Source organism: Labrus bergylta, chromosome 24, assembly GCF_963930695.1.
Source record: "Labrus bergylta chromosome 24, fLabBer1.1, whole genome shotgun sequence".
Classification (NCBI taxonomy): domain Eukaryota; kingdom Metazoa; phylum Chordata; class Actinopteri; order Labriformes; family Labridae; genus Labrus; species Labrus bergylta.
Window position 1 is genome coordinate 8100027 of NC_089218.1, and position 26922 is coordinate 8126948.

Below are 26922 nucleotides of genomic sequence, written 5' to 3' on the forward strand. Positions count from 1 at the left end.
AGCAAATCAATTCTTTTCTTCTTTCTGAGTGCAGACTTGGAGTGAGACCAAAACTGTCAACTGAGAAGTTTCTTCATTTCATCCAAGTCTTCTTTCTGTTCTCTCTTTCAGTGTCTTTGTTTCGTCAGTGGTTGAACTCTGATGATCATTTTATCTGCTCTTAGAGGTGTGGTAAAAACCCTCACTACTTTTAAGTTAGATACAGGTCAGTGCAGTAACCAGTCACCTTCTAGACACATTTGAGTGATTACATTCACTCTACTTGGAAGTCAAAGAAGTTATATTTTTGCCCGATAATTACGAGGCAGAAAAGGCTTAAAAAGACGTGGATTCAAAACAAAAACCCTTATCTGCCAGCTGTGTTTTATTTAGTTATAGTAGTTTACAGCTTTCATTGTCTGTTTTCTTTGATTTTGAGGAAACTTGTTTATTGTAGTCTTTAATTATCTACCACTGATAAGAAAATAAGAAAAATATATTGCCTAATATGTCATGGGAACACAATCTGCTTTCTTCCTCAGTAGTGAAACGCTCCAACGTACACAAGAATATGCAATCAATGAAGTTACACTTTAGATTCTTTGAGAGACTAACATGCATGTGTGATTAACAGACAATGGATTTTAATTAACATAAGCAGTAAACAGTTGCTTTTTATAATTAAAAAAATATGTTATCTGTGATTAAGTCAAGTCACATTTATTTATAAAGAAATAAAACAAAGAAAGCAGTTTGAATTTGTATCTAGAACAAGAAAGGTGAAAAAACAAAACTTCCAAATGCAGTAATTCACAGAGTGACCACAGGAGGGCGCAGTTTCACCTTTAAACTCCATCTTTACACATTAGTATCTCAAACTAACTTCGGAGCTTCAGTACAAAGTTTTCACTCATCCCGTGTCTTCATTTATCTGCTTCTTAGACACTTTGGAGAACGACAGGGAGAGGAAGAGAGAAACTGGAGGTAAACATCATTCAGCAGTGAATTTATCTGTGAGTAACAATTCAGTCAGTGTCCTAAAGACCGGAAAACAGGTTAGCTTCGTCCCCTGCTAACGAATGCAGTTAGTTACCATGGTGACCCGAGTTTGACTTTCTCATGTTGCTTGGTTACCAAGAGTTCAAAGTTTAATAAAACATAAAAACAAGTAAATTACATTAATAAATATTTTTTATCAATAAAACATTTGATTTTTGACTTAGTCTTGTTTTTGTGTCCTCTTATTTATAACTTTTTCGTTTCTTCCATAGAAACTTTCTGCGACACTTCCTGTTGGAGCTTCCGGTAATCACGCCCAGGTGTGTTCAGGTGTTCTCAGGTGTGTATGTCATTGTTTCGAGCAGGTAAGCGGTGCGGACCGCGGGCAGCCTGGCTGTGGATCAAAGCGGTGGAAGAAGAAGGAGCCGGGGAAGGAGAGATGAAGTCTAGATACTCAGTGAGTCTTTAAAAGTTCAGTTTTGTGTGAAAAGCCACAAAATAGAAACACGTGGGGCTGTATGCTAATGCTAACACGTGGGCTAATGCTCATGCTAAATGTTTGTTAAGAGGAAACATCGTCAAAGTAAGATGATGATAACATTTATCAACATTATGAAGGTAACTTTTGAACTTGTTTTCTCCTGTTAAACTAATTGTTTAAACACCGGGTAAAAGTAAACTTTAAAAACAAAACTTATAATTTAAACTAATATCAGATTGAAGAGTTGAAATAAAACAATAACCTCAATTTAAGTTTATTGACTAATATGTAAATTAGTTAATCCGAGGTAAAATGATTTTCTAAACATTACTGTTCACAGAGCTCAGAGATTAAATGTTCATCTTGATAAAGTAATATGAATAAACTTCTTTATTTAATTTAAAAGTAAAAGCTCTTAATCCAGTTTTCTGTGTTTAATTCAAACTCAAAGAAACAAAAGTCTGATTAATTTATTTTAAACCTTTAACTTTAATTTGAGTCTTTGTTCTTGTGACAGTTAATGTATGGTAAAGATGTTTCTATATTATATTCTACATTTAAACTTTAAATTTAAGTTTGCTTCGGTCTCATCCAAAAGCCTTAAAGTGAAGTTAAATACAGATAATTTACAGTGAATGATGAAACTCAGGTTTATTCCAGTCATCACAATGTTTTATAATCACAAACATTTTGAGTTTTATTAACTTGATGAACTAAAATGTGTTTTTCTTCTCCAACAGGAACTCTGTCGACGTCTTCCAGGAGGATCCCCCGTCGGTGGCCGTCTTCCTGCTCAGGTAGGAGACTCAAAGCTTTCTTAATGTTGTTTTATTATGTTCCAGGTTTTAGGTGGTATAGATGTTTAGACTCAGTTATTTTAATCTTCATCCTTTTTGGAGTGGAGGATCATCAGGTGTTTAATGAAATACTACATTTTCATAATCTTTATTTCATTAATCACCTGATGTTCCTCCACTATAACAAGGATGTAATGATTAAAATAACTGAGTCTAAACATTTATTAACCTGGTTTATAAGACCTAAACCTGGAACACAAAACAACATTAAGAAAGCTTTGAGCTCCTACCCAATGGGGACGCCTTATTGTGCTGATGTAACGTGTACAAAAAACAGAGGTCATGGCTGGTCAATATTTTATTGTAATAAAACTACTGCTGTCCATTCTGCATCAGTGACTTCTGTAATTATGTGCAGATTATCTGCTAGGTGTTTTATTTATAGTAGCTTACAGCTTTTATCGTTCTGAGGAAACTTGTCTGGTTATCTACCCAGTAAGCATGTTTCCTAATGGAAATTTATCAATATTATAAAAAAAATCCAAACTTCAAATGAAGACATGTCACAGCTTTGTGACAAAGAAGGAAACAACTACAACAAAACATCTATTAGGAATTGAAGATGCTGACAACACAAACATGAAACAAATTAAGACTTTAAAATTATTAAATTGTATTATCAAAGTGTGTTAAGAGAAAACTGCAAATGAAAATTAAAGAAAACAGACTTAAAACTAAATCTATAGCTGAAAGATAAGAACAACAAACTATGACTGAGAAAACTAAAACAGCTAACAAGTAAACTTTAATCTAAAGAAAATCCTTCCAGCTGCAGCACAGATCCTACTCTTCAGAGTTCAGAGCGAGGAAACACCTGGAATATAAGAAACAAAGACATCAGGGTTTAAAGTTCATGTCAGGTTGCATCTATGGGTAATTTGCAGCTAGGATTGTAAAATGAGCCATTCTGATACATTACTAATTTTCAATCATTTAATTAAGTCAAAAGAATCTACATCTATAAAGAGAGTGTTAAGATTAAAATTTAAACATTTGTAGCATCATGTACATTTTGCCCTACGAATAAAATCAAGAATATGACTATATGTGACTGAAACGGTTAAAATAAACACAAGAGCCAAGAAAAATACTCACCAAATGTTGAAGGAAGCAGGTGAGGCAGCGTGGTGTAGCATACATGTTAACAGCTCTTTGTCTTGTTTTGGTCAGGCTGCCCCTAAAAGTTACAACAAAAAAACACATCACAATTAGTTTAAACTTACCAAATGTTAGTTATTGTAAAGTGTCTGGAGACAAGTGAATAAAAATGGACTGATTCATGAAAGTTAACATTAAGTTTGTTCATCATGTCACATTGGGCCTGTTCTTTTGGGAGAGAGAGAGAGAGAGAGAGAGAGGTGTTACATCTGTGATCAGGTTCAGCTGTAGTGCATTAGTCCTTAATGTCATTGATTATCTGCCAGCTGTGTTTTATTTAGTTATAGTAGTTTACATGTTTATTGTTAGCCGATAAATCTGTCACCCAAAAGGAGAAGTCAATCAAATCCTTTTGAGGACCAAGACCTTGAAGCTCATCATACAGAACACTGATAATAACTTTAATTATCTGTGGTTTTTAACATCCTCTCTCTCTCTAGAGCTGCTGGTTGAGTGTGTGAAGAACAAGGACTTAAAGAAGGTGAGTGACAGTTTCATCTCTCACTACAGACCTTTGCACCTCATTTCTACATACTCACATGTGTCTTTGAATTGAATCATCAGCTGCAGGAGCCGCACCTGGAGGGAGCTGCACCTGGAGGGAGGGAGCCGCACCTGGAGGGAGCCGACCTCACGTCACTCGACTCGTCCGGCTGCAGGTTACGTCACCACGCTGCCAGTGCAGGAAGCAAAGAGATGGTCCTCTACATCCTCCACAGGTGTGTGTACAGTCCTCCACGTGTTTGGTGCTCGTAGGTTGACAGTCAGACAAACTCCTCTTTTCATTTATTCACCAGATTGAATAAGGAGTGAAAACTACAAGACACAAGAACATTTAGTTTAGTCATAACCAAAGTTCTACAATAAACAATAAACTAATACACGACAAAAGAAAGCTTAGTTGTTAACTTCAGTCCAGTGAAGAAACTTACATTTCTGTTGCTGCCTGCTGTGTGCAGCCTTGAAGATGAAAGAAGGAACCCTTAACTTCCTGCTTCCTTTATAGGCAGGGCTTGATGAGTCACTTCCTGTAGCAGTCTCTGACAGGCCAACAGGGGGTGCCATTGCACCATGTGTAGCTCATTTAAAGAATCCTTAGTAGTTGTTGTTTTTTTACCATTAATGAATGTATGTGGGTTCTTTTCAAAATAGGAATATGTCGTTTTTTTTTCTTTCTGTATTTTAGTGTTTGAATAAATGGGAAACTTTCAATGACAGGCTTGTAAAACAAAAAGTCAGTTCAATCAATCTTTATTTTGTAGAGCGCCAACTCAATCCAAATGTTATCTCAAGACACAAAAAGCAGGTAAGAGAGAGTCTTGTCTGGGTTAAAGGCAGGGTCGGTCATTTTCTAAAAGTAGCATTCCCTCAGTGCTCTGTCTGCACCCACCCCAGAAGCAGACCTCAGCTCATTGCTGGCATTGTCAGGACCAAAAGACAATTTCAACCACAATCTTAAAAAGTGGATCTGGAGAAAATCACCAACCCTGCCTTTTAAGTAGTTTTTAGTGGTTACAGAAAAACTGCAGTAAGTACAGATTATATTTGTGCTTGAAAACATCTAACATTGAACTGAAACCATGAGGTTTTTAAAATGCTAAACACTTTATTTAAATGTTAACAGAGTGTAGATGATGATGCTTTCAAACTGCCTGTGTCTGTATCTGTGCTCTGATCTCTGTTCAGTCTTTATGTGATGATATATGTGCCATCATAAACACAAGACACCAAAAGAAGCAGCAGGGGGGCCACTGTTGATGTCTGTTCCTCGGGTGATGTTGTCAGATGCTGTAATCTGACGCGCTCTCTCTCTCTCTCTCTCTCTCTCTCTCTCTCTCTTCTGTTGACCAGGGGGGAGACGGTCCTTCACCGAGCTGCGTCCCTGTCTCAAAGAACTATCTGTCATTATCTGGTCCAAGCAGGAGCCTCGCTCATCAAGACAGACCTACAGGTACAGTTCAGCTGTAAGGTAAAAGGTAATTAAAACAACAGCTCAAAGGTAAATAAAACTAAACAACAGCTAAAAGGTAAATAAAACTAAACAACAGCTAAAAGGTAAATACAACAACATCTAAAAGGTAAATAAAACTAAACAACATCTAAAAGGTAAATACAACAACATCTAAAAGGTAAATAAAACAACAGCTAAAAGGTAAATAAAACAACAGCTAAAAGGTAAATAAAACAACAGCTCAAAGGTAAATAAAACTAAACAACAGCTAAAAGGTAAATAAAACAACATCTAAAAGGTAAATAAAACAACATCTAAAAGGTAAATAAAACAATAGCTAAAAGGTAAATAAAACAACAGGTAAAAGGTAAATAAAACAACAGCTAAAAGGTAAATAAAACAATAGCTAAAAGGTAAATAAAACAACAGGTAAAAGGTAAATAAAACAACAGCTAAAAGGTAAATAAAACAACAGCTAAAAGGTAAATAAAACTAAACAACAGCTAAAAGGTAAATAAAACAACAGCTAAAAGGTAAATAAAACTAAACAACATCTAAAAGGTAAATAAAACTAAACAACAGCTTAAAGGTAAATAAAACAACAGCTAACAAGTCAACCAAAAAAGCTAACAGGTAAACTAAGACAACAATCTCTTCATCCAGCCTTCTGTATTTGATTTACTCAAAGAAACAGCAGTCTGATTCATTTCTTATTTAAGTGCAGTAACCAACAACTAACCACCAGAGGGCGCCCTCTCCATATAAAGTGATTTATAAACGATATAATGTATTTATTTTAAACCTTTAACTTTAATTAGAGTCTTACATCATTGTTTGCTAAATTATTTATATTAAAGCTGCATTTTTACCTTTTACCTTTACTTTTCAAACTTTTAATTTAATTAGTTTATTTTCCTTTGATTTTCTTAATGAAAATACCACAAACCTTTTTATTGATTTAATTGAAATGATCAATTTGTTTGAATTTATTTTTATTTTTATTTTTATTTATTTTTTCTTACAGCTCATTGAGCTAGTTTAGATTAAACATAAATTAAAAGGAAACATTTACAAGTTAAAAAGGACTATCACAGACTTTTAGTTTAGGAGCATCTATGGCTCATTTACAGCTAGGATTGAACAATATGTGAAAAGTAAATGGGCCATTCTGATACATTACTCATTTTAAATTAACTGTTTTTTTTTCATCTGAAAATACTTCTTACCTTTGTGAAAGAAAAGTCAAATAATATTGTTGCCACGAGCGGAGCAAATACGAGGAGGAGCAACCTGTACAAACAGCTGGATGACAAGAATAGACTAAAGTCAAAGACAAGACACAACATTAGAAGCACAGTTTGAAGACAACCTGCTTAAAGATTCTAAATACAAATACTTTCATTTTCTCAATTCTTATTACTTGATGTCCTTTTCTTGTAATAATTCACAGGATGATGAGATCAACCAACAGAGTCTGGCTGACAAACTCAAGGAGCAGAAGATGGACCAAGAAGAGGTTTGTCTCTCAGCCTATGAAATACAAAAGAAATATCAAGTATTTTCATTTAAACATGGATTTCATAAGGATGATCATTTTTGCATGAACTCCCTCTGACCCCACGTCCCTCCCAGGAGGAGCTGTGCCGGCTGCAAACGGAGAACCAGCTGGCCAAGGAGGAGGTGAAGGAGGTGCTGCAGGCGCTGGAGGAGCTCGCCGTCAACTACGACCAGAAGAGCCAAGAGGTGGAGGAGAGAGATCAGACCGACCTGCAGCTGGCAGACGAGCACAAGACGGTACAGATATGTTTAAAGTGTTCATCTTGAGTTCTGCAGAAACATACAGGGGGAGCGGCTCAGTGGTGGAGGAGGAGTTCACCGTAGCTCGGCTCTACATCAACAAGATCAAGTCTGAGGTCAAGTCTCTGGTGAACCGCAGCAAACAGCTGGAGAGCACGCAGGCCGACGCCCACACAAACATTCAGGCCAATGACAAGGAGACATGATGGAGACGAGGAGGTGAGGACACAAATCCACAAAACTCTGGAGGCACCACAAGCAGCTCAGCCGCCTCAGAGACCAGATCCAAGACCAGCAGAGGATGATGGACGAGCTCATTCATTTACAATCATAAACTACTTCAATTAGAAGTGCCAGATTTTATCAAGCAGACATCAACATTAACTCTGGCCACATTATACATTTTATTTTCCTCCTTTTTGTTTGAACTAGGGCCTGTTACTGGAGCAGACTCATGACAGACAGCTGGAGAAAGATGCAACACTACAGAAGCTCATGTATGTACCAGCTAACACATCACATCTCCATTATTCATAAGTCTGTGTGTCCTCAATTCATCCACATTTTCTGTCCAGACTGCTGAACGATCAGAGGATCTGAAGGGCCTCCAGGACACGGTGGGAGTATTTCATCCCCCCATTTAAAGTGTCATGTCATTTAAAAACCCAACAGCTTTTGGTCCTCCTTGTCTGAACTCAGCTGAGGGTAGTGTTGTAGTCAAGAGCACACTAAGACCACACAGAGTCACAAATATGTGTGTGTGCAGGGGACGTTTTACTCACTTGGAGCGTAACACCAGGAAGGTTGTGGTCGTAACCGGGGACTGAAGTTATTTGATGTTTTTTCCTTCTAGTCCCAGACCGAGACCTTCAAAATGTGGACTCTGATTGGCCTGTTTTTGTTAACGATGCTGAGGTTACCAAAGCAACAGATCACAAAAGTTCAAATGGACTCAGGAGAAGATCGAGAAACATCCAACGCAAGCAGACGAAATCATTTGAATGATCACCTGTCTGTCCATGTAGCTTTGTTTCTTTCATCTGAACTCCTCGGTCTTCTTATATCTGTGAATCTGTAGCTCTGGATTTATCAACAGGAAGTGCTCTGGTTATTAACAGGAAGTGCTCTGGATTTATCAACAGGAAGTTATAAAGGAAACAGGAAGTTGAGGATTCTTTCTTTAATCTGCACACAGCAGGCAGCAGCAGAAATGTGAGTTCCTGTACTGAAGTTAAAGTTTAACATTAGCATGTAGTTTAACATTAGCCTTGTTATAATTTGTGACGTATTGCATCTGATGTATTATACCACGTGGCTTAGCATTAGCATGTAGCTTAACATTAGCATGTAGCTTAACATTAGCCTCGTTATAATTTGTGACGTATTGCATCTGATGTATTATACCACGTAGCTTAGCATTAGCATGTAGCTTAGCATTAGCCTCGTTGTAATTTGTGACGTATTGCATCTGATGTATTATACCACGTGGCTTAGCATTAGCATGTAGCTTAGCATTAGCATTTTGCCGCTGTATCTGTCTTCTCTGCAGCCTTCAGTATTATGAGTTTGGTGAGTCAGAGCGACACACACACACACCATGAGTCATGACATGCGAAAGAAGACGATTGAAACAGCTTGAACAACTTAAAAAAACAGTTTTTATTTCAAGTCAAACATTTTTAACCTTCTCTCTACAGATAGATGAACCAGACCTTTTCATTTCTACTCACCTGAGTCATGCTGTGCTCCTCCATGAGGAACCTCTTTGTCTTTGTTAGTCTAAACTAAATGTAAACTTTGTCTTTGTTAGTCTAAACTAAATGTAAACTTTGTGTTTGTTGGTCTAAACTAAATGTAAACTTTGTGTTTGTTGGTCTAAACTAAATGTAAACTTTGTGTTTGTTGGTCTAAACTAAATGTAAACTTTGTGTTTGTTGGTCTAAACTAAATGTAAACTTTGTTGGTCTAAACTAAATGTAAACGTTGTTGGTCTAAACTAAATGTAAACTTTGTCTTTGTTGGTCTAAACTAAATGTAAACTTTGTGTTTGTTAGTCTAAACTAAATGTAAACTTTGTTAGTCTAAACTAAATGTAAACTTTGTCTTTGTTAGTCTAAACTAAATGTAGACTTTGTTAGTCTAAACTAAATGTAAACTTTGTCTTTGTTAGTCTAAACTAAATGTAGACTTTGTTGGTCTAAACTAAATGTAGACTTTGTTGGTCTAAACTAAATGTAAACTTTGTTAGTCTAAACTAAATGTAAACTTTGTCTTTGTTAGTCTAAACTAAATGTCAACTTTGTCTTTGTTGGTCTAAACTAAATGTCAACTTTGTCTTTGTTGGTCTAAACTAAATGTAAACTTTGTCTTTGTTAGTCTAAACTAAATGTCAACTTTGTCTTTGTTGGTCTAAACTAAATGTCAACTTTGTCTTTGTTGGTCTAAACTAAATGTCAACTTTGTCTTTGTTGGTCTAAACTAAATGTCAACTTTGTCTTTGTTGGTCTAAACTAAATGTCAACTTTGTCTTTGTTGGTCTAAACTAAATGTAAACTTTGTTGGTCTAAACTAAATGTAAACTTTGTGTTTGTTGGTCTAAACTAAATGTAAACTTTGTTGGTCTAAACTAAATGTAAACTTTGTCTTTGTTAGTCTAAACTAAATGTAAACTTTGTTGGTCTAAACTAAATGTAAACTTTGTGTTTGAATTGCAGGAGCTGCACCTGAAGGGAGCAAAGAGATGATCTCCTCTTTTCATTTCTTCACCAGATTGAAGGAGTGAAAACTACAAGACACAAGAAGTTTAGTCATTACCAAAGTTCTGTATAAATTCAAACAATAAACTAATACAAGTTGTTGCTAATGCTAAGCTACATGCTAATGCTAAACCTTAACTTCAGTACAGGAACTTACATTTCTGTTGCTGCTTGCTGTGTGCAGATTAGAGAAAGAACCCTGAACTTCCTGTTTCCTTTATAACTTCCTGTTCCCTGAATGATCCAGAGAGAGGAGAGGTGTTCTTGGTGTTCACATATCATGTAAACAGTGTCTCTAGTGACTTCACTGATGCTCCATATTTTACTTGAGCTCCTTTTAACTTTGAACCATATTATCCTGATATATGATTGACCATCTGTGTATATATAATAAATAAAATCTTATGTCATGGTGGGAACAATGAACCATTGATGAATTTAGGTTAGTACACTATATTTAGTTCATTAAGTCATCCAACACTTTTAAAAAAAGGGTCTGACATGTTCACAAAACTTCACTCTTGATTTTGTTTTTCATAACCCTGTACTTGTGTTACTCATGAAACACCAGGGGGAACTAGCAGTTCCAGGTACCAATACCATAGAAGCTGGACTTGAACCAGCACGTATGTATTGCAGATGCCAGGACAACTCCACTTGGCCACTGGTCCTTTCCCACTTGGAGAAGTGTTCCGGGCGTATTTATCATCGTCATTTCAGATTTTCACTTTAAAATTTGCCTGATAAGATTCCAATCCTCCATCACCAGACACAGTGGGATTTGAACCTAGGCTCACCACCTACAGAGTTTGGAAACCGCAATCTTATCCACTACGCTACCAATACCTTCACACTATGAGATGTGTTCCGGGCGTATTTATCTTCATCATTTCAGATGTTAGACTTTAAAAGTCACTGAGTCCCAATAAGACTTGAACCCACAACCTCCAGACTCCAAGTCCTCCTTCTATCTCTTGAGCCACAGAGACAGATGCTTGACTATGTTTCTCAGATCTCTTGAGTCTTTCCTTTGGACCAATACCTTTAAGATAATGGTGTGTGTCCTGTGGATCCATATTTGCAGGTGCTTCACTGTGTTTCTCCTCTTGAGTCTTTCATTCAGGACCGACACCTTTAAAATTCAGTCCTGATCAGATTTGAACCCACGACCTCCAGACTCCAAGTCCTCCATCTATCTCCTGAGCCACAGAGACAGATGCAGACAGATGTTTCATGCTGGATCTGTGTGTTGTTTTGTTCAAGTCTTAAGATTTATTTTTTAATCTATGTTAAATAAATGATTTATATTTCTATATATTTTGTCCAGACAAGAATAAACAGCAGAATAAACCTACAACGAGGTATAACTTGTAAGCATCGTGCATTCATGGAATGTGCAACACAGCTAAACGTGTGAGTAGCACTCTAAAGAAATGTGCCAAAATGGACACAGCAGTAGTTTTATTACAATAAAATATTGAACAGACATGATGACCTCTGTGTTTTGTACACGTTATGTCAGCACAATACAATACGGTGTGACAGGTGAGGGGGTTACATCCAGCCAGTCCCCTTCCCCCCCACTATCCTCCAGCCCCCATTGGGTAGGAGCTCAAAGCTTTCTTAATGTTGTTTTATTATGTTCCAGGTTTTAGGTGGAGTTATGAGTTTTGTATGTTGAGCAGATTTAAGGAGTTATGACCTCCTTTAGACATGGACACACAGCGCTGGTATTACTTCCTGATCGAGGTAGCATCAGTGTCCTGTTAAAAGTTAAACTCTCTTAACCCGTCAAAGGAGAAGTGATTCAAATCATTTTCAGGGAAAATAGTTAACTTTAACATTCAGGACACTGATGCTACCTTCAGGATAACGTTAGATCAGGAAGTAATACCAGCACTGGATGTCCATGTCTAAAGGAGGTCATAACTCCTTAAATCAGCTTTAACATAACATAACATAACATAATGCTATGTAGCTGTCGACTAACGATACCTAATAGATTAAAAAATAATAATGTAGTTTTACATTAAACACCTGAAAATACCTGAGTCTAAACTTCTATACCACCTAAAACCTGGAACATAATAAAACAACATTAAGAAAGCTTTGAGTCTCCTACCTGAGCAGGAAGACGGCCACCGACGGGGGATCCTCCTGGAAGACGTCGACAGAGTTCCTGTTGGAGAAGAAAAACACATTTTAGTTCATCAAGTTAATGAAACTCAAAATGTTTGATTATACAACATTGTGATGATTGGAATAAACCTGAGTTTCATCATTCACTGTAAATTATCTGTGTTTAACTTCACTTTAAGGCTTTTGGATGAGACTGAAGCAAACTTAAATTCAAAGTTTAAATGTAGAATATAATATAGAAACATTAAGTATAAGGTCTTGAGAAACATCTTAACAGATTTATATTATAAGTTCTACAAGTTTGTTTAACTTTCACCTGATCGAGCTTTGGGGGGAAAGAAAATGCTCTATACATTTACATATATAATATATATTCAGAGTTGTAATTGATCTGTGATATTATCAATGAACTTAATATAATGGAGCACATAAGGTAGGTGAAGAAGAGTTATGAGCATATGAAAGTTAATAAAATCAAGGCAAGGAAGAAGAATTTTTAAACAACCTTTTTAACTTGTAAATGTTTCATTTTAATTTAAGTGTTTAATCTGAACTCTCATTGAGCTGTAAGATGTACTCTTATATCAAAATATTTGAATCCTAATCAAATAAGAAGATTTAATCAAATTAATCATTTCAATTTAATCAATAAAAAGGTTTTGTGGTATTTTCATTAAGAAAAACTAAAAACTAATTTAATTAACTAAAAGGTAAAAATTCAGCTTTAATATAAATAATTTAGCATACAATGATGTAATCTTAAATATCAAATCACTTTATTGACTTACAAAATTAACTGTCACAAAAACAAAAACTTTAATTAAAGTTAAAGGTTTAAAATAAATGCATTATATCGTTTATAAATCACTTTATATAGAGAGGGCGCCCTCTGGTGGTTAGTTGTTGGTTACTGCACTTAAATAATAAATGAATCAGACTGCTGTTTCTTTGAGTAAATTAAACACAGAAGGCTGGATGAAGAGATTTTACTTTTCAAATGAAATAAATGAAGTTTATTCATATTACTTTATCAAGATGAACATTTAATCTCTGAGCTCTGTGAACAGTAATGTTTAGAAAATCATTTTACCTCGGAGCTACAGCACAGAGCGAGGAAACACCTGCACACACCTGTACAAAGAAACAAGAAGAAAACCCTGAATGTTGAGTTCAAACAACAACTTTCTCTTCACTTTTGTTTGAATCTCTCAGACACACGATGTTGTTATGGTTCAGTTAGCATTAGCATTAGCATACAAACATACAAACACGTTTTCTCTTCTTCGTCTTCAATTCTTCTTTTCGCAGCATTTTCATCCAAACTCGGACAGCCGTCATCCGCTCGAGTGGTCCGGGGTCGATATTAAGACCCTTTTTCAAACCGACCCCTCCACCAGGGCTCTCCAACAGGTAGCTCTTCATCAAGGTGTAGGTCGAAATACAGCGGCAGGCTTTGGGACAAACTTCCCTCTCTCAGGTGGAAACAGGAACTGTGTGTTACCATGGTTACTCAGCGGAATCTTACAGGAACTGTGTGTTACCATGGTTACTCAGCGGTATCTTACAGGAACTGTGTGTTACCATGGTTACTCAGCGGAATCTTACAGGAACTGTGTGTTACCATGGTTACTCAGCGGCATCTTGCGGGAACGGCTTTATTTTTTTATAGCTAATGCATTCTGTAAAAATCTTTATGTAGCCTAGATTATTCTTCCTCTTTATTTACATTAGTGTAGACTTATAACAAAACTATTAGATTGAGTCTACATTGTTTATTGTAATTTATAATTTAAGTTAATTTATTGTAATTTGTTTTATCAGGGTGTCCTAAATTAATGCAAAGACAAGGAGACTATTGTTGAACATCAGAGCAGCACAAAGTGTATTTTTTTGTTGTTGAATTGAGATTTCACAAAGACATCAAAAGTAGAAAAATAAAGAATAAATATTAACAGCGTAAAGTTGTCTGCAACATGATTTAATATTCTTTTGTTTTTGCGACAGTCCCTGTAAATACAAAACACTTTACAATAAATAAACATGTATTTGATCCTCAATAAAATACACATTGTTGTTGTTTACGTCTATATGAGGATATTAAATGTCTGTCTTAGTTGGAGCAGTGTTTGAACTCACAGGTTGCTGTCTCCATGACGACGGGACACAATAGGCGTTGCACGCGATCCGAAAGTCGGCTTTTTAATAATAAGTCTTTCCACAAGTGGAAGTGCACACACCTGGTATTATTCTATTATTTCTGCCTTTATTTAACTGATGTACATATGTTTTATTTTTATTTTTAATAATTTTATTCCTGTTTCCTGTTTTCTTGAGCTGCTGTAATGCAAACATTTCCCCTGTGGGGGATCAATAAAGTTTATCTTTATCTTTAAGAGGATACATTTCTGTTATAGTGACTGTTGGATGTAATTGTAACCCAGTGCCAGCAGAGGGCAGCAGTGTGATATGAATGCATGATGCAGCGGTTAATTAGACCTGACCTGTTAACCTCCAGGTGAGCTGTGTTGTAATATTTACAGTCTATGGTTGTAAAGTGTAGAAGTTACATTACAGCCAGCCTGATTGAAGATGGAATATCTGCCTCTTATTTAACCTCTACGCCACCATCACATCTGCCTGTCTGTTTGCAGTACATTAGGCCAGTTTAAAATCATCTCCAAGGGGAGTAAATCTAGAATCTAGTGAGACATTGTGTAATTAAGCTCTTTTCTGTGACAACAGGCTCAGACTGTGGTTAACTTTTTTACATCACAGCAACACAGATATATATATTTACACACTTTATTTCAACAGAAGTATGGAGTTACCCTTTAAAATCCCAAAACAAACAGTAGATCCAAAACTATTGTTCAGGGATGTGTGAGCATGACGTGCAGCCACATCACCAACAGCAGCCACACATTTCACCAATATGGAGTTAATAATGCGACCATGGAAGCAAAGATCAGGCATCACGTCACATTCACAGTCTGGAGAAAAAGTTCAAATGGAGACGTCCAGACAGGGACAGCTCAGTCTCCATCTCGAAATGATCTTCACATCAATTATCAAACTGTTAGTCCTGAAATTGCCGGAATCCTTCACAGTATTTTGTAGAGGGTTACAGAGGTACGTCACAGCTCGTGGACAGATGTGGAATAAAGTGGGTGCAGCTCTGAATGACAGTTCTCAGTCGTGGTCCTTTTGTGAGGCATCAACAATAAAGAAGAGATAACAAATGATTTCAAATGCTGCCGCCCCTGCAGCATTAAAAAAAACAATTACATAAGGGGGGTACGTTTTGTAACAAAGCGCTAAAACCTAACATGACAATCTATAACATAAACCACCATGTTCACACAACACTTTTTTATTTACTTCACTTTTATTTCAAAGTTGCCTTGTTCATTTCAGTCGTGTGTAAATACATACATGTACAAGAACAAACTAAATATAGGTCATACATTGGGTGGAAAAAAAAGCATAAAGACATCAGTAATTGTTGATCTAGTCAGTCCTTAAATGGCTCGACTTCAACTAACGACGGATGTTTTCAACGATAAATGGGCGACAGTAATCCTACAGTTATCAAGAATGATTAAGATCAGAAATTCAAAACTCTGCTGGGACGGTTCTGCATGTAAGGGGTGTTGGACTGATGTAGTGAGGGATATGAGGACACATATGATTAAACATATAGGATATCAAGTATTGGCTTTGTCTGTGATACATTTCCAGACTACATGTATGTATTTACACACGACTGAAATGAACAAGGCAACTTTTAAATATAAGTGAAGTTCAAAAAAAATAAAAAAAATAATAATTGAAAAAAAAGTAAATGATAGAATCTAGTGAGACATTGTGTAATTATGAACATAAATGATCATCTTTGATAATATGTAAGCCTTCCTGTAAAGGTGTTTTAAATACCATCCTGACAAGTTGTTCAGCACTTTTGACAGAAAGCGTTTTAGCGTTTTAACAGGCCTCTCTAGTCACAATATGCTGTACTTTAACCACAAAGAACAGATAATCTATGGAAAGCTCCCATCCATGGTGGTCGACCACTGTGGCTGTTCTTGAGGAGACCCTGGTGTCTGCAGGACATAGGCTAAATTTAGAAGCTTTGTTTTCAGTGAAAGGGATGCAAAATATTTTGTCTGAAGTCTAAACTAAGACCCAGGAGCATCCCATTTAGAAAGGGGCACAAGGATTACTTCCAAGGACAGGACTCTGAAGTTGTTTCTTAATTCACAAGTTTGGCTTACAGCTGATTTTAAAACATAAACACACACCTGTTCCTATCAGAGCACACACACATGACCATGCACCAGCCATACTTTGGTACACACAAAGACAAATGAACAAACAGTTTTATAGACTAGTTGAAGTTAAGCCATATTATTCTCTGCAGGTTCTCAAATACAAGGGTCAGTTAACATCTGTCTTTTGCATTATGTTTTTTTTAAGTCATAATTCTTTCCATTTTTGCAGAGAACAACATTAATTTCACATTAATACACTAAAATACAAGAATCTTCTGGTGACAGTGAATGCATCTTCCCCCCTTATTTGTTTTTACATTTGTTTTTATGTGATTTTACCACATCCTCCCGGATAAAACCTCCACTTTAGTTTTCTCTGAGCAGCACAGAGTCAAGAAGGAGGAGGGACTGTTCCAGCTGGGTTGTTGAACTTAGAGAAAAAGGAATCCAGCCTTTCACTTAGTTGAGTTGCTCGTTCTAATAAGATGTCTTTAACCTCAAGAGTTCATTCAACCTGACTCCTTTCCTTTCATTTTCAACCTGAAGGACGGGAAACAGATATGATTATCAAATTGTTGCATTATTTCTTTATTTTAAGATCACAAAGTGATAAGCTAAAACCTAATGTATTGCTTTGGGAAGGCTGCAAGGTTGCAGAGACAAATAAGGACTGGATTTCCAAAGAAAAATAAAGAAGGAAAACTTAATGCAACATCAGTTCTTTAATATTTATCATGTTGAGAAATATCTTGAATAGCAACAATAACATTACTACATAATTGTAGTGGCTATTTGTCCAAAACAACAAAAAAAATAATCAAATGACCACTGATACACCGTGGGGATGTAATGTATGCAGGCAAAAGAAATCCAATGTCCATGCAGGAGCTGCGGTATTTTGCTGGTTTATTTGATGAAAACAAACAAAAGAACAAAGAAAATCATGGCTCCCGCTGCCTCTCTTGACCTGATAAAAAAACAATAGGCCCACCCAGGTGCATGCTGGTCCTCTACCTGCCTCTTACTTAAATAATCTCCGGTGCCCACAGTATTACACCAAATACCTAACAAAATACTAATACAAAACTAAATTTACTAAACAAATAACTAGCAAAAAAGAAAACGTTACCCAAAATCTTTTCTAAATAAAGAAAACGTGTAGAATAATTAAATAAACAACACCACCCAAATATTAGTAAACTAAATACAAAAACTAATTTTATGCCCAATTAAATAGCTCCAACATTTCGGCCCCTAATTGTGCATTATATCACAATTACCATTATCTTAAAAGGAGCTATTCCTGCCAACTGAACTATGAATCAGGAAGATTCTATGCGTCATGCATTAACTTTAAATAAATTGTCTTCTTGATGATCCTGCAACAAAACAAGTTAGAGAGAAACAGGCAGAGAGAGAGAGAGAGAGACAGACAGAGAGAATCAGTCCATGAAGCTAGACAGCTGCTTCCAGGAGCAGACAGAGCTTTGTTACCGGCCTCTCCAGAATGCTGGTTCTTGTTTGAAGTCGCACAGAGCGTACCAAGCCCTTTCCATCTGGTCTGACTTCCAAAACTTTCCCCATCATCCATGATCCTCTTGGAGCTGTGTTGTCACCAACAAGAACAATGTCTCCAGAAGTAAGACTTCTTCTGGGCCTTGTCCATTTTTGTCTCTCCTGCATCAATAGGTAGATACTCAGAAATCCATCTCTTCCAAAAAAGTTCAGCCATGTACTGTATTTGCTTCCACCTTTTCCTGACATACAGATCACCTTTGTCAAACAGACCTGGTGGCATGATTGGTTTGCCCTTTAACATGAGAATGTGATTTGGTGTGAGGGCTTCAAGATCATCCGGATCATCTGAGACTTTTGTGATGGGTCTGTCATTCAATATTGCCTCGACTTCACAAAAAACTGTCTGAAGCCCTTCATCATCCAGAGTCTGCTGTTTCAAAACTGAGGTAAGAACACTGTTAACTGAGCGAATCAGGCGCTCCCATATACCACCTCGATGGGAAGCTGCTGGTGTGTTGAAGTTCCATTTTATGCCATCATGGATCAAAGCTTTCTGAATTTTGCCATGGTTCAGAGTAGCTAGAACGACATTTATACAGGAGTCTGTATCTAGTGTACATGCCACCTCCAAATGCACAGCACGGCTGGACATACAGGTGAATAACACTCCATAACGCTTTAGAACACTTCGGCCTCTTTTTACATCAATGGGGCCAAAAGAGTCAACACCAACATTTGTAAAAGCAGCTTTGTCAGGCAACACTCTCTCTTCAGGCAAGTCAGCCATCTTCTGTTCAGCAAGCCTTCCTCTGTTGCGTCTATAAACAACACAGTCTGATATCACTTTTCTAGCAGCAGAGTTTGCATTAATGATCCAGTACTTCTGCCGTAACCTGGACAGCATGTGATTTCTTCCTGCATGTCCCAGCTGACAATAAATGTGGCACAATATTAGTGTGGCTACATGTGTGTCTTTAGACAGAATAACTGGATGTTTAGATTCAGCTGGCAGTGCTGCTTTATTCAGCCGACCTCCCGCTCTGAGAACTCCATCATTCATCACTGGGTCCAGTTTGTATAGAGGACTTTCCTTGGAGATGTTTTTTAAGTCACACTTGAGTGAGGTGATTTCAGCTTTGTAATGTTGTCTTTGCACATGCTGAACGATTGACTGCTCTGCTTTTGCAAGATCTTCGGGAGTCAGACTTTGTCCCTTGAGTGTGACTTTAAAACTCTTAATTCTTTTTTCCACTTGATGCTCTTGAATCTGTAGATTGTCTTGATTGAGGCTTGCAGAAGCACACCACTCTTTTCTCTTCTGTACCAACATCATTAGAACTTCCTTGACCTTTAGAAATCAAGCTACAGATGATTTTAACTTAATCCAGGATGAAAAGTAACAGATCAGGTGGTTGGGGGCATTTTCCACATCCTTGACAATAACATTCACTGCCAAGTCCCTTTTGACCTCTGGGTCACCTGCAGAAATCACATCAAGCTCCTCAAGCTTAGGCCACTCCTCCTTTGACCTAGAGAGGAACTCAGGTCCATTTATCCATCTCCTGCCTTTCAGGAAATCCTCAGTTTTCAATCCTCTCGATGCTTCATCTGCGGGATTCTCTTTTGAAGCCACATATCTCCACTGATCAACATCTACTGCTTCTCTGATGATGGCAGTTCTGTTTGCCACAAAAGTGTGGAATCGCCTGTTTTCCTGACTCCTTCGTTGCTCATCCTCCTTGAATGAGCTGTTTTTGTGAAATTTTCTTTTCAGGCACTGGAGGCGCTGTTCTGCAACACATCGATTGTCTGGTAAGAAAGGGTTTTCCTGTTTGAAAGGTAAGTCAACACAGTAATGACCTCCAATACATTGAGCTGTGCTGCTCACAACATTCATGAACTTAATGTCTTCTCTGGACATTTCAATTTGCTCTTCTGACAATCTCTCATTAAAATCATGGTTGTACTGTTTAACAGTTACAGCAGGGCAGCCACTCTTGCTCCGATTGCTTCCACCTCCAAGAGGACCATTAATGACCCAACCGATCCTGGTTCTTACTGCGTAGGGTCCTTCATCCTGACTGTTTATCAGCTCCCAAGGCTCCAATACTTTAGGGGCATCAGTACCAATGAGAAGATCCACTCCAGCATCAATGTCATGGAGCTCTACATCCTTTAGATAAGACCATTGAACAAGATCCTCTTGTCATGGGACATTCAGTGAAGAAACAGGCATGATCTTTTGTGTTAAAACATCAGGTAACTGAATGAAATCATTTGCATTTACAGCAGACACTGCAAGATCTGACAGAACATGAGCATTTACGATCTTCCTTTGTCCCATTGTTCTCAACAAAACACTTGTCCTTTTACCTTTCAGGTTCAATTTTCTTGCCAGGTTCTCCGTGCAGGATGTTCCTGAACTTCCTGGATCCAAAAAGGTGTATGTTTGCACAGTTCTATTACTCCTCTGGCTCTTAACTTTAACAGCAACAATAGAAAAGATTGAATCGTCTTCACCACCAGCCCCAATATGGCCACAGGTCTGAGACATGACAGTAGAAACACTTGAATGGCTCACGGACTGTTGTGATTGTTCGGAGGATGTGCCTTTATCCTGCCGCTCGATATGAAGGACTCCTGGGTGCTTTTGGTGACACATGTCGCAATCCAAACGACTCCTGCAGTCTTTGCTTGTGTGGCCTACTTTCAGGCAACCAAAACAAACTCCATTTTCTTTCATGAAATGAATCTTATCACGATGTAGTTTACCTTTAAACTGAAAGCATTTTTCCAATGTGTGGTTACCTTTTGTGCAAAACAGACAGTTATAAAGAGACGAGGACTTGGTCTTGTTTCCTACATAGCGAGTAATGACTCCTTCCTTTACTGCAGTGACATTCGTAGCAAAACTGCTTTCCCTTTTTCTTTGCTGTGAATATTTAGTGTTGGAGACCTTGGAGTTGGTGGTTTGTGAGTCCTGAATGTTGCCAAAAAGTGGGTCTGAGGCAACTCTAACTTGCTTTTCAATGAAGCCAACAAGATCAATAAACATTGCTCTGCGGCCACTACGCTCTTGAAGATCACATGCAACACTTCTCCATCTTTCCCTGAATTTGTAAAGCAGTTTTAAGATGATGCTCCTCATGTTAAAAGGTAAGTCCAATTCCTTCATTTGCATCATTTGCTCTGTTAGATTTGAGCATCCTCGAAGAAACAGTGAGAATGATTGTAGCGCTTTAGTATTCTCACTTTTAACAGGTGGCCAGTTGTGAATCTTATCCATATAGGCAGCTGCAATTTTGTATTCATTTCCAAAATGCTCTGCTAAAAGACCTTTGGCTCTATGGTATCCAATTTCTGAAGGCAGATGTTGACAGCTGTGCACCAAGTCCCTTGGTTGCCCCCTGGTGTACTGTTCGAGAAAATGCAAGCAGTCGCTCCAATTGGCTGTTTTCTCCTCCACTGCATTGTCAAAAGCTCTTATGAAAGACCTGTATTGAAGAGGGTCTCCATCAAATACCGGGATGTTTCTTGATGGGAGAATAGAACTCAGATTTTGCTGGACCAGCAGAGAAGTAATATCATTTTGTCTCTGCATTATGTTTACAATGTCATTCTGATAGTTGTCAGTCTGCTTACATACAAGTCCTGTTTGATGTTCATTAGCAGTTTCAGTCACTTTTACTGGAGCATGAAGCTGTAACATCTCATCCTTTTGTGTTTCTTGTCTTTGTTTGTGCTTAACATCTTGTGGATGAGAGATGGTATCAAGTCCAGCAATAACGTTAACATTTTCTTCAATTACTGGTGCAAAGGTGTCAGCATTGGGATTTAATGCACTGACCTTGTGAGAATAGTTCCTTTTAAAGTAAGAGTTCATGCCATCTGAATATTTTGAGCCACACTCTGATGAATTTATTTCCAAGACCTGAAGCTTTGCATTTGTTACAGCCAGTTCCGTTTCAAGTTCCAGTTGTTCCTTTTCTCTCCTCAGCTTTTCCTCTTGAGCTTCTATTTCATGTTTCGTTTTTAAAGCAGCAACACGCTCAATTCGAGCTGCCTTGTTGACCTTGGCTTTAATGCGTGCAGAAGAGGCTGATGAGGTCCGTGATGAATGAGAACGAGTCCTCACAGAATTTGATTTTACACGTGACACATTAGTAGCACTGTCTTCAGGGTTTATATCATCTGCAAAATCCTTTTCGTCGGGAGTGTCTCTTTCTGTCACATAAGGATGACCCTTTTCAGACAGCCAGTTTTTAACCCCTTTTGTGAATTCACCGAACTTTGTCATTTTTTCTTCGAAGTATTTACTTTGTTTTGTCAGTTCATCTTGTGGCAAGGGCAGCTTGATTAAAGCTTCGTGCATGTGAGCTGCATCTTGATGACACTGAATGAACGTGACAAGCTCGGAGTTGACAGAATTGACATTTTCACTTGACTCCATTAACAGGCAAATTTTTTCTCCACACTTCTTGGCTTGTTTACACTTTGCACTCCTTTTTTCCTGGCACATTTGTGTGTAGAAGCACAAGCCTTTAGAAGTGATTTTAATGTTTCTTTTAGTTGACGACATTTCAACATCATTTACAGCAACATCATCCATATTAGCGTTTTTTTTTGTTTTTTTTTAATCTGCTTGTTGCGCAGCAATCAACATCCACAATGAGACAGAAAAGCAGGCCAAAAGCTTTCGACCAACATAACTGGTTTATTGGCCGATCAGATCCAGTTTTCAACACAAAGACACAGTCTGCAGTCGGGTTAATTGTCAATGGAAGCAGCCGACAGTCTTGCGTAAAAGTGTTGCGTAATAATAACACGCGGCGGTTCTGCGCCGTCCAACTCCTCAGACTTCATAAACTTGGCACTTTAACGTGAAAACACTGACATTCAAACTCCAATCGTTTGGCCATTTTCCAATACAGCAGTCGTGTCACATACCAGTTTCTTGTGAGGAGGCTGAACGTTGTGTCGATCTGGGCCAGAAGCCGGTTTCCTTCTGACGCTGATTCCAAAAGTTTGAAAAAAACAATCTGTGCCGTTCATCCATCTAAAATCCGCTGCCTCTCTTGACCTGATAAAAAACAATAGGCCCACCCAGGTGCATGCCGGTCCTCCACCTGCCTCTGACTTAAATAATCTCCGGTGCCCACAGTATGACACCAAATACCTAACAAAATACTAATACAAAACTAAATTTACTAAACAAATAACTAACAAAAAAGAAAACGTTACCCAAAGTCTTTTTTTAAATAAAGAAAACGTGTAGAATAATTAAATAAACAACACCACCCAAATATTAGTAAACTAAATACAAAAACTAATTGTATGCCCAATTAAATAGCTCCAACAATAATCACAATTTCAGACATTGCGTAAACCTTAAATAGTTTCTTTATTTTAGAATTCACACAGATTATTATTTTTCCTCTGAGTTCTACTTTTTATTCAACCTTTTAAAAAAAAGTAATGTACCTAAACGAATCTTTAAGTCCGAGCTCTTAACACTGGATGAATCTGCTTTTGTTCACCAGAAGATGGCGCAGTGGAACCAGCTTCAGATGCTGGACTGCAAGTACCTGGAGCAGGTGGAGCAGCTTTACGATGACTCGTTCCCCATGGACATCAGGCAATACCTGAGCAAGTAGATCGACAGCATCGACTGGTGAGAGGGGTTTTTTGTAAAGTAGAACAAAAGTTTTTACTTTTCAAGAATAGAGATCAGAGCCTCATTTGTCTTGTGCTCCGTGCCTCTTCAGGGACACAGTGGCGATGCAGGATTCCTTAGCCACAGTTCAGTTCCACGACCTCCTGGCTCAGCTCGACGACCAACATAGCCGCTTCGCCCTGGAAAACAACTTCCTGCTACAACACAACATCCGCGAGATTAAGAGGAACCTACAGGTCAGAACATTTATAATGCCCCCTGTCATGTAATGATCACATTTTGACAGAACTTATCCATCTCTCGACTGGGCGTTACCAGACACGTTCCTCAAGACGTTTACTGTTCAATGTTCCTCGAGTCAGATCGGAACTGGGAAAATCTGCTTTTTCTTATTCTGCACCGGACTCATGGAACAACATACAGCATCTTCTTGAGGGGAATGAACTCTAACCTTTTGGGCATTTTAGAAACCTGATTTTAAGCCTCCCAACCTCTGTTTGTAACTGTTTTACATAAGTGTGTTTTTTTATTGCAGTTTTGTACTCGCTTAATTATCTTAGTACATTTTAACCTTTTGTAGACTGATTTTAGCAGTCTTGTATTATCTATCCCCTGTTTTTTGGGATAATGTCTGTTTTAAATTATTTCTGCAATTACTCGATGTCATTGTAAATGAGGGTTGCCCCTCAATGATCTTTCGAGTATAAAGATAAAGATAAACTTTATTGATCCCCGTGGGGGAAATTTGTGCATTACAGCAGCTCCAGAAAACAGGGGACGGGAATATAATTATAAAAAATAAAAATAGAAGTTAAAAACAGATCAAACATATTTACATCATTTAAATAAAAAAAATACAATAATGTAAAAAAATACAATAATGTACAATTACACAGTAAAATAAAGGTTCAACAATAACAATAACATTCAACCTTTATGAATATCAGTGAGTAAAATATTCAAAGCACATTAGTAAATGTTAACTGGATGCCGACCCTCCTGTCGGATTACCTGAGCTATGAGCTCTGGAGTCGCCACATTAACGATGTCAAACGGACCGAACCTGGAGCGCCAGATGGGCCCGAACAATCTCTCCTGTACATCCTAGAGAAACCAAGTCAGTGTGTAGAATGAAAAGTGTAAACTTAAGAAGAAGTAATAACATCTCTACAATGTGTAAATGAATGAATTTACCAGAAACATGTGCAGGGAAGAGAAATACTTTTACACTTTTAAAAACACAGTTATTCTACCTGCCAAGTCTCCTGATATAAAACATATCAGGAAAAATCATTTAGAATTTTTTTAACCCTTAAACTAATTGAATCAATATTGCTCTACATTAAAATCTATATTATTTCTAGTATAGCAGAGTGACATCTCTCAGTGTGACACACTTTAGATTAGACGACAGACTTTCATACATAAATCCCCTGCAGTGAGCTTCTGGTACTGGACAAAATCCTGTTATAGATGTGTGTGTGTGTGTGTGTGTGTGTGTGTGCGTGTGCGTGTGTGCGTGTGCGTGTGTGTGTGTGTGTGCGTGTGTGCGCGTGTGCGCGTGCGCGCGTGTGTTTGTGTGTGTGCGTGTGTGTGTGTGTGTGTGTCGGTAGTAAAAGAAAGAAAATAAAAAATATTTTGATTATAATTTAAAGTGTTTAAAGCTTTTAGTGTAAATCTTCCATATTCTCCATCTTTACACTGCTTGTTGTGTCTATACTGCCCCCAATGGACAAAATGTGGAACTACATTTGTGTTTTAAAAAACATTTTATTTTTTCCCACTCTTGAGAGCGTAGTTAGCTCATATATGTCTTGAAAAACGAAGCATTAGCTATTCTGTCGACAATCGAAGGTATTTATTTAATTTAAACTAAAATGGTCTTAGTTTTAGACTACAAATCGTTGGTACACTGTCCCCATCGACCCCGAACGGAAGTGGGGAAATATTGGATGTTAAATGAAACAGCATAGTTTGGCTGCCATCTAGTGGACATGATTAGTAACTACAGTCAAACTATAGAGTTTATGAGTTTGTTTATGATTATTTCCTGATGTTTGTTGCTGTTTTTGTTGTTGTAGGCCAACAATGTCCCTGCCTGTTGTTGTCATCTCTAACGTCTGTCAGCTGCCCAGCGGCTGGGCCTCCATCCTCTGGTACAACACGCTGACCTCCGAGCCCAGGGTACACAACCAGGACTCTCATTGATGATTACAGTCACACATTGATGATTACAGTCACATTTATTCATAAAGAAATAAAACAAAGAAAGCAGTTTGAATTTGTATCTAGAACAAGAAAGGTGAAAAAAACAAAACTTCCAAATGCAGTAATTCACAGAGTGACCACAGGAGGGCGCAGTTTCACCTTTAAACTCCATCTTTACACATTAGTATCTCAAACTAACTTCGGAGCTTCAGTACAAAGTTTTCACTCATCCCGTGTCTTCATTTATCTGCTTCTTAGACACTTTGGAGAACGACAGGGAGAGGAAGAGAGAAACTGGAGGTAAACATCATTCAGCAGTGAATTTATCTGTGAGTAACAATTCAGTCAGTGTCCTAAAGACCGGAAAACAGGTTAGCTTCGTCCCCTGCCAACGAATGCAGTTAGTTACCATGGTGACCCGAGTTTGACTTTCTCATGTTGCTTGGTTACCAAGAGTTCAAAGTTTAAAAAAACATAAAAACAAGTAAATTACATAAATAAATATTTTTTATCAATAAAACATTTGATTTTTGACTTAGTCTTGTTTATGTGTCCTCTTATTTATAACTTTTTCATTTCTTCCATAGAAACTTTCTGCGACACTTCCGGTTGAAGCTTCCGGTAATCACGCCCAGGTGTGGTCAGGTGTTCTCAGGTGTGTATATCATTGTTTCGAGCAGGTAAGCGGTGCGGACCGCGGGCAGCCTGGCTGTGGATCAAAGCGGTGGAAGAAGAAGGAGCCGGGGAAGGAGAGATGAAGTCTAGATACTCAGTGAGTCTTTAAAAGTTCAGTTTTGTGTGAAAAGCCACAAAATAGAAACACGTGGGGCTGTATGCTAATGCTAACACGTGGGCTAATGCTCATGCTAAATGTTTGTTAAAAGGAAACATCGTCAAAGTAAGATGATGATAACATTTATCAACATTATGAAGGTCACTTTTGAACTTGTTTTCTCCTGTTAAACTAAATTGTTTAAACACCGGGTAAAAGTAAACTTTAAAAACAAAACTTATAATTTAAACTAATATCAGATTGAAGAGTTGAAATAAAACAATAACCTCAATTTAAGTTTATTGACTAATATGTAAATTAGTTAATCCGAGGTAAAATGATTTTCTAAACATTACTGTTCACAA

The 26922-nt window shown here is 37.6% G+C and overlaps 1 protein-coding gene and 1 long non-coding RNA gene across 2 annotated transcripts in view; one reads left to right on the forward strand and one right to left on the reverse strand.

The window, feature by feature from the left end:
- LOC109990168 (diacylglycerol kinase zeta-like) lies at positions 1 to 8025 on the forward strand. Its single transcript, XM_065951782.1, has 8 exons — positions 1 to 992; positions 1251 to 2256; positions 3915 to 3955; positions 4039 to 4193; positions 5326 to 5425; positions 6876 to 6941; positions 7058 to 7719; positions 7798 to 8025. Exons 2-7 carry the CDS (start codon positions 2178 to 2180, stop codon positions 7247 to 7249), a joined length of 633 nt encoding a protein of 210 aa, XP_065807854.1. The 5' UTR covers positions 1 to 992; positions 1251 to 2177; the 3' UTR covers positions 7250 to 7719; positions 7798 to 8025.
- Positions 2688 to 26922, reverse strand: part of LOC110002313 (uncharacterized) — a 27050-nt gene continuing 2815 nt past the window's right edge. Inside the window, exons 4-5 of the long non-coding RNA XR_010665493.1 lie at positions 3412 to 3493; positions 2688 to 3130 (exon numbers count right to left, since the gene is read on the reverse strand). This is a non-coding gene — a long non-coding RNA (uncharacterized lncRNA). The remainder of the gene's footprint in view (positions 3131 to 3411; positions 3494 to 26922) is intronic.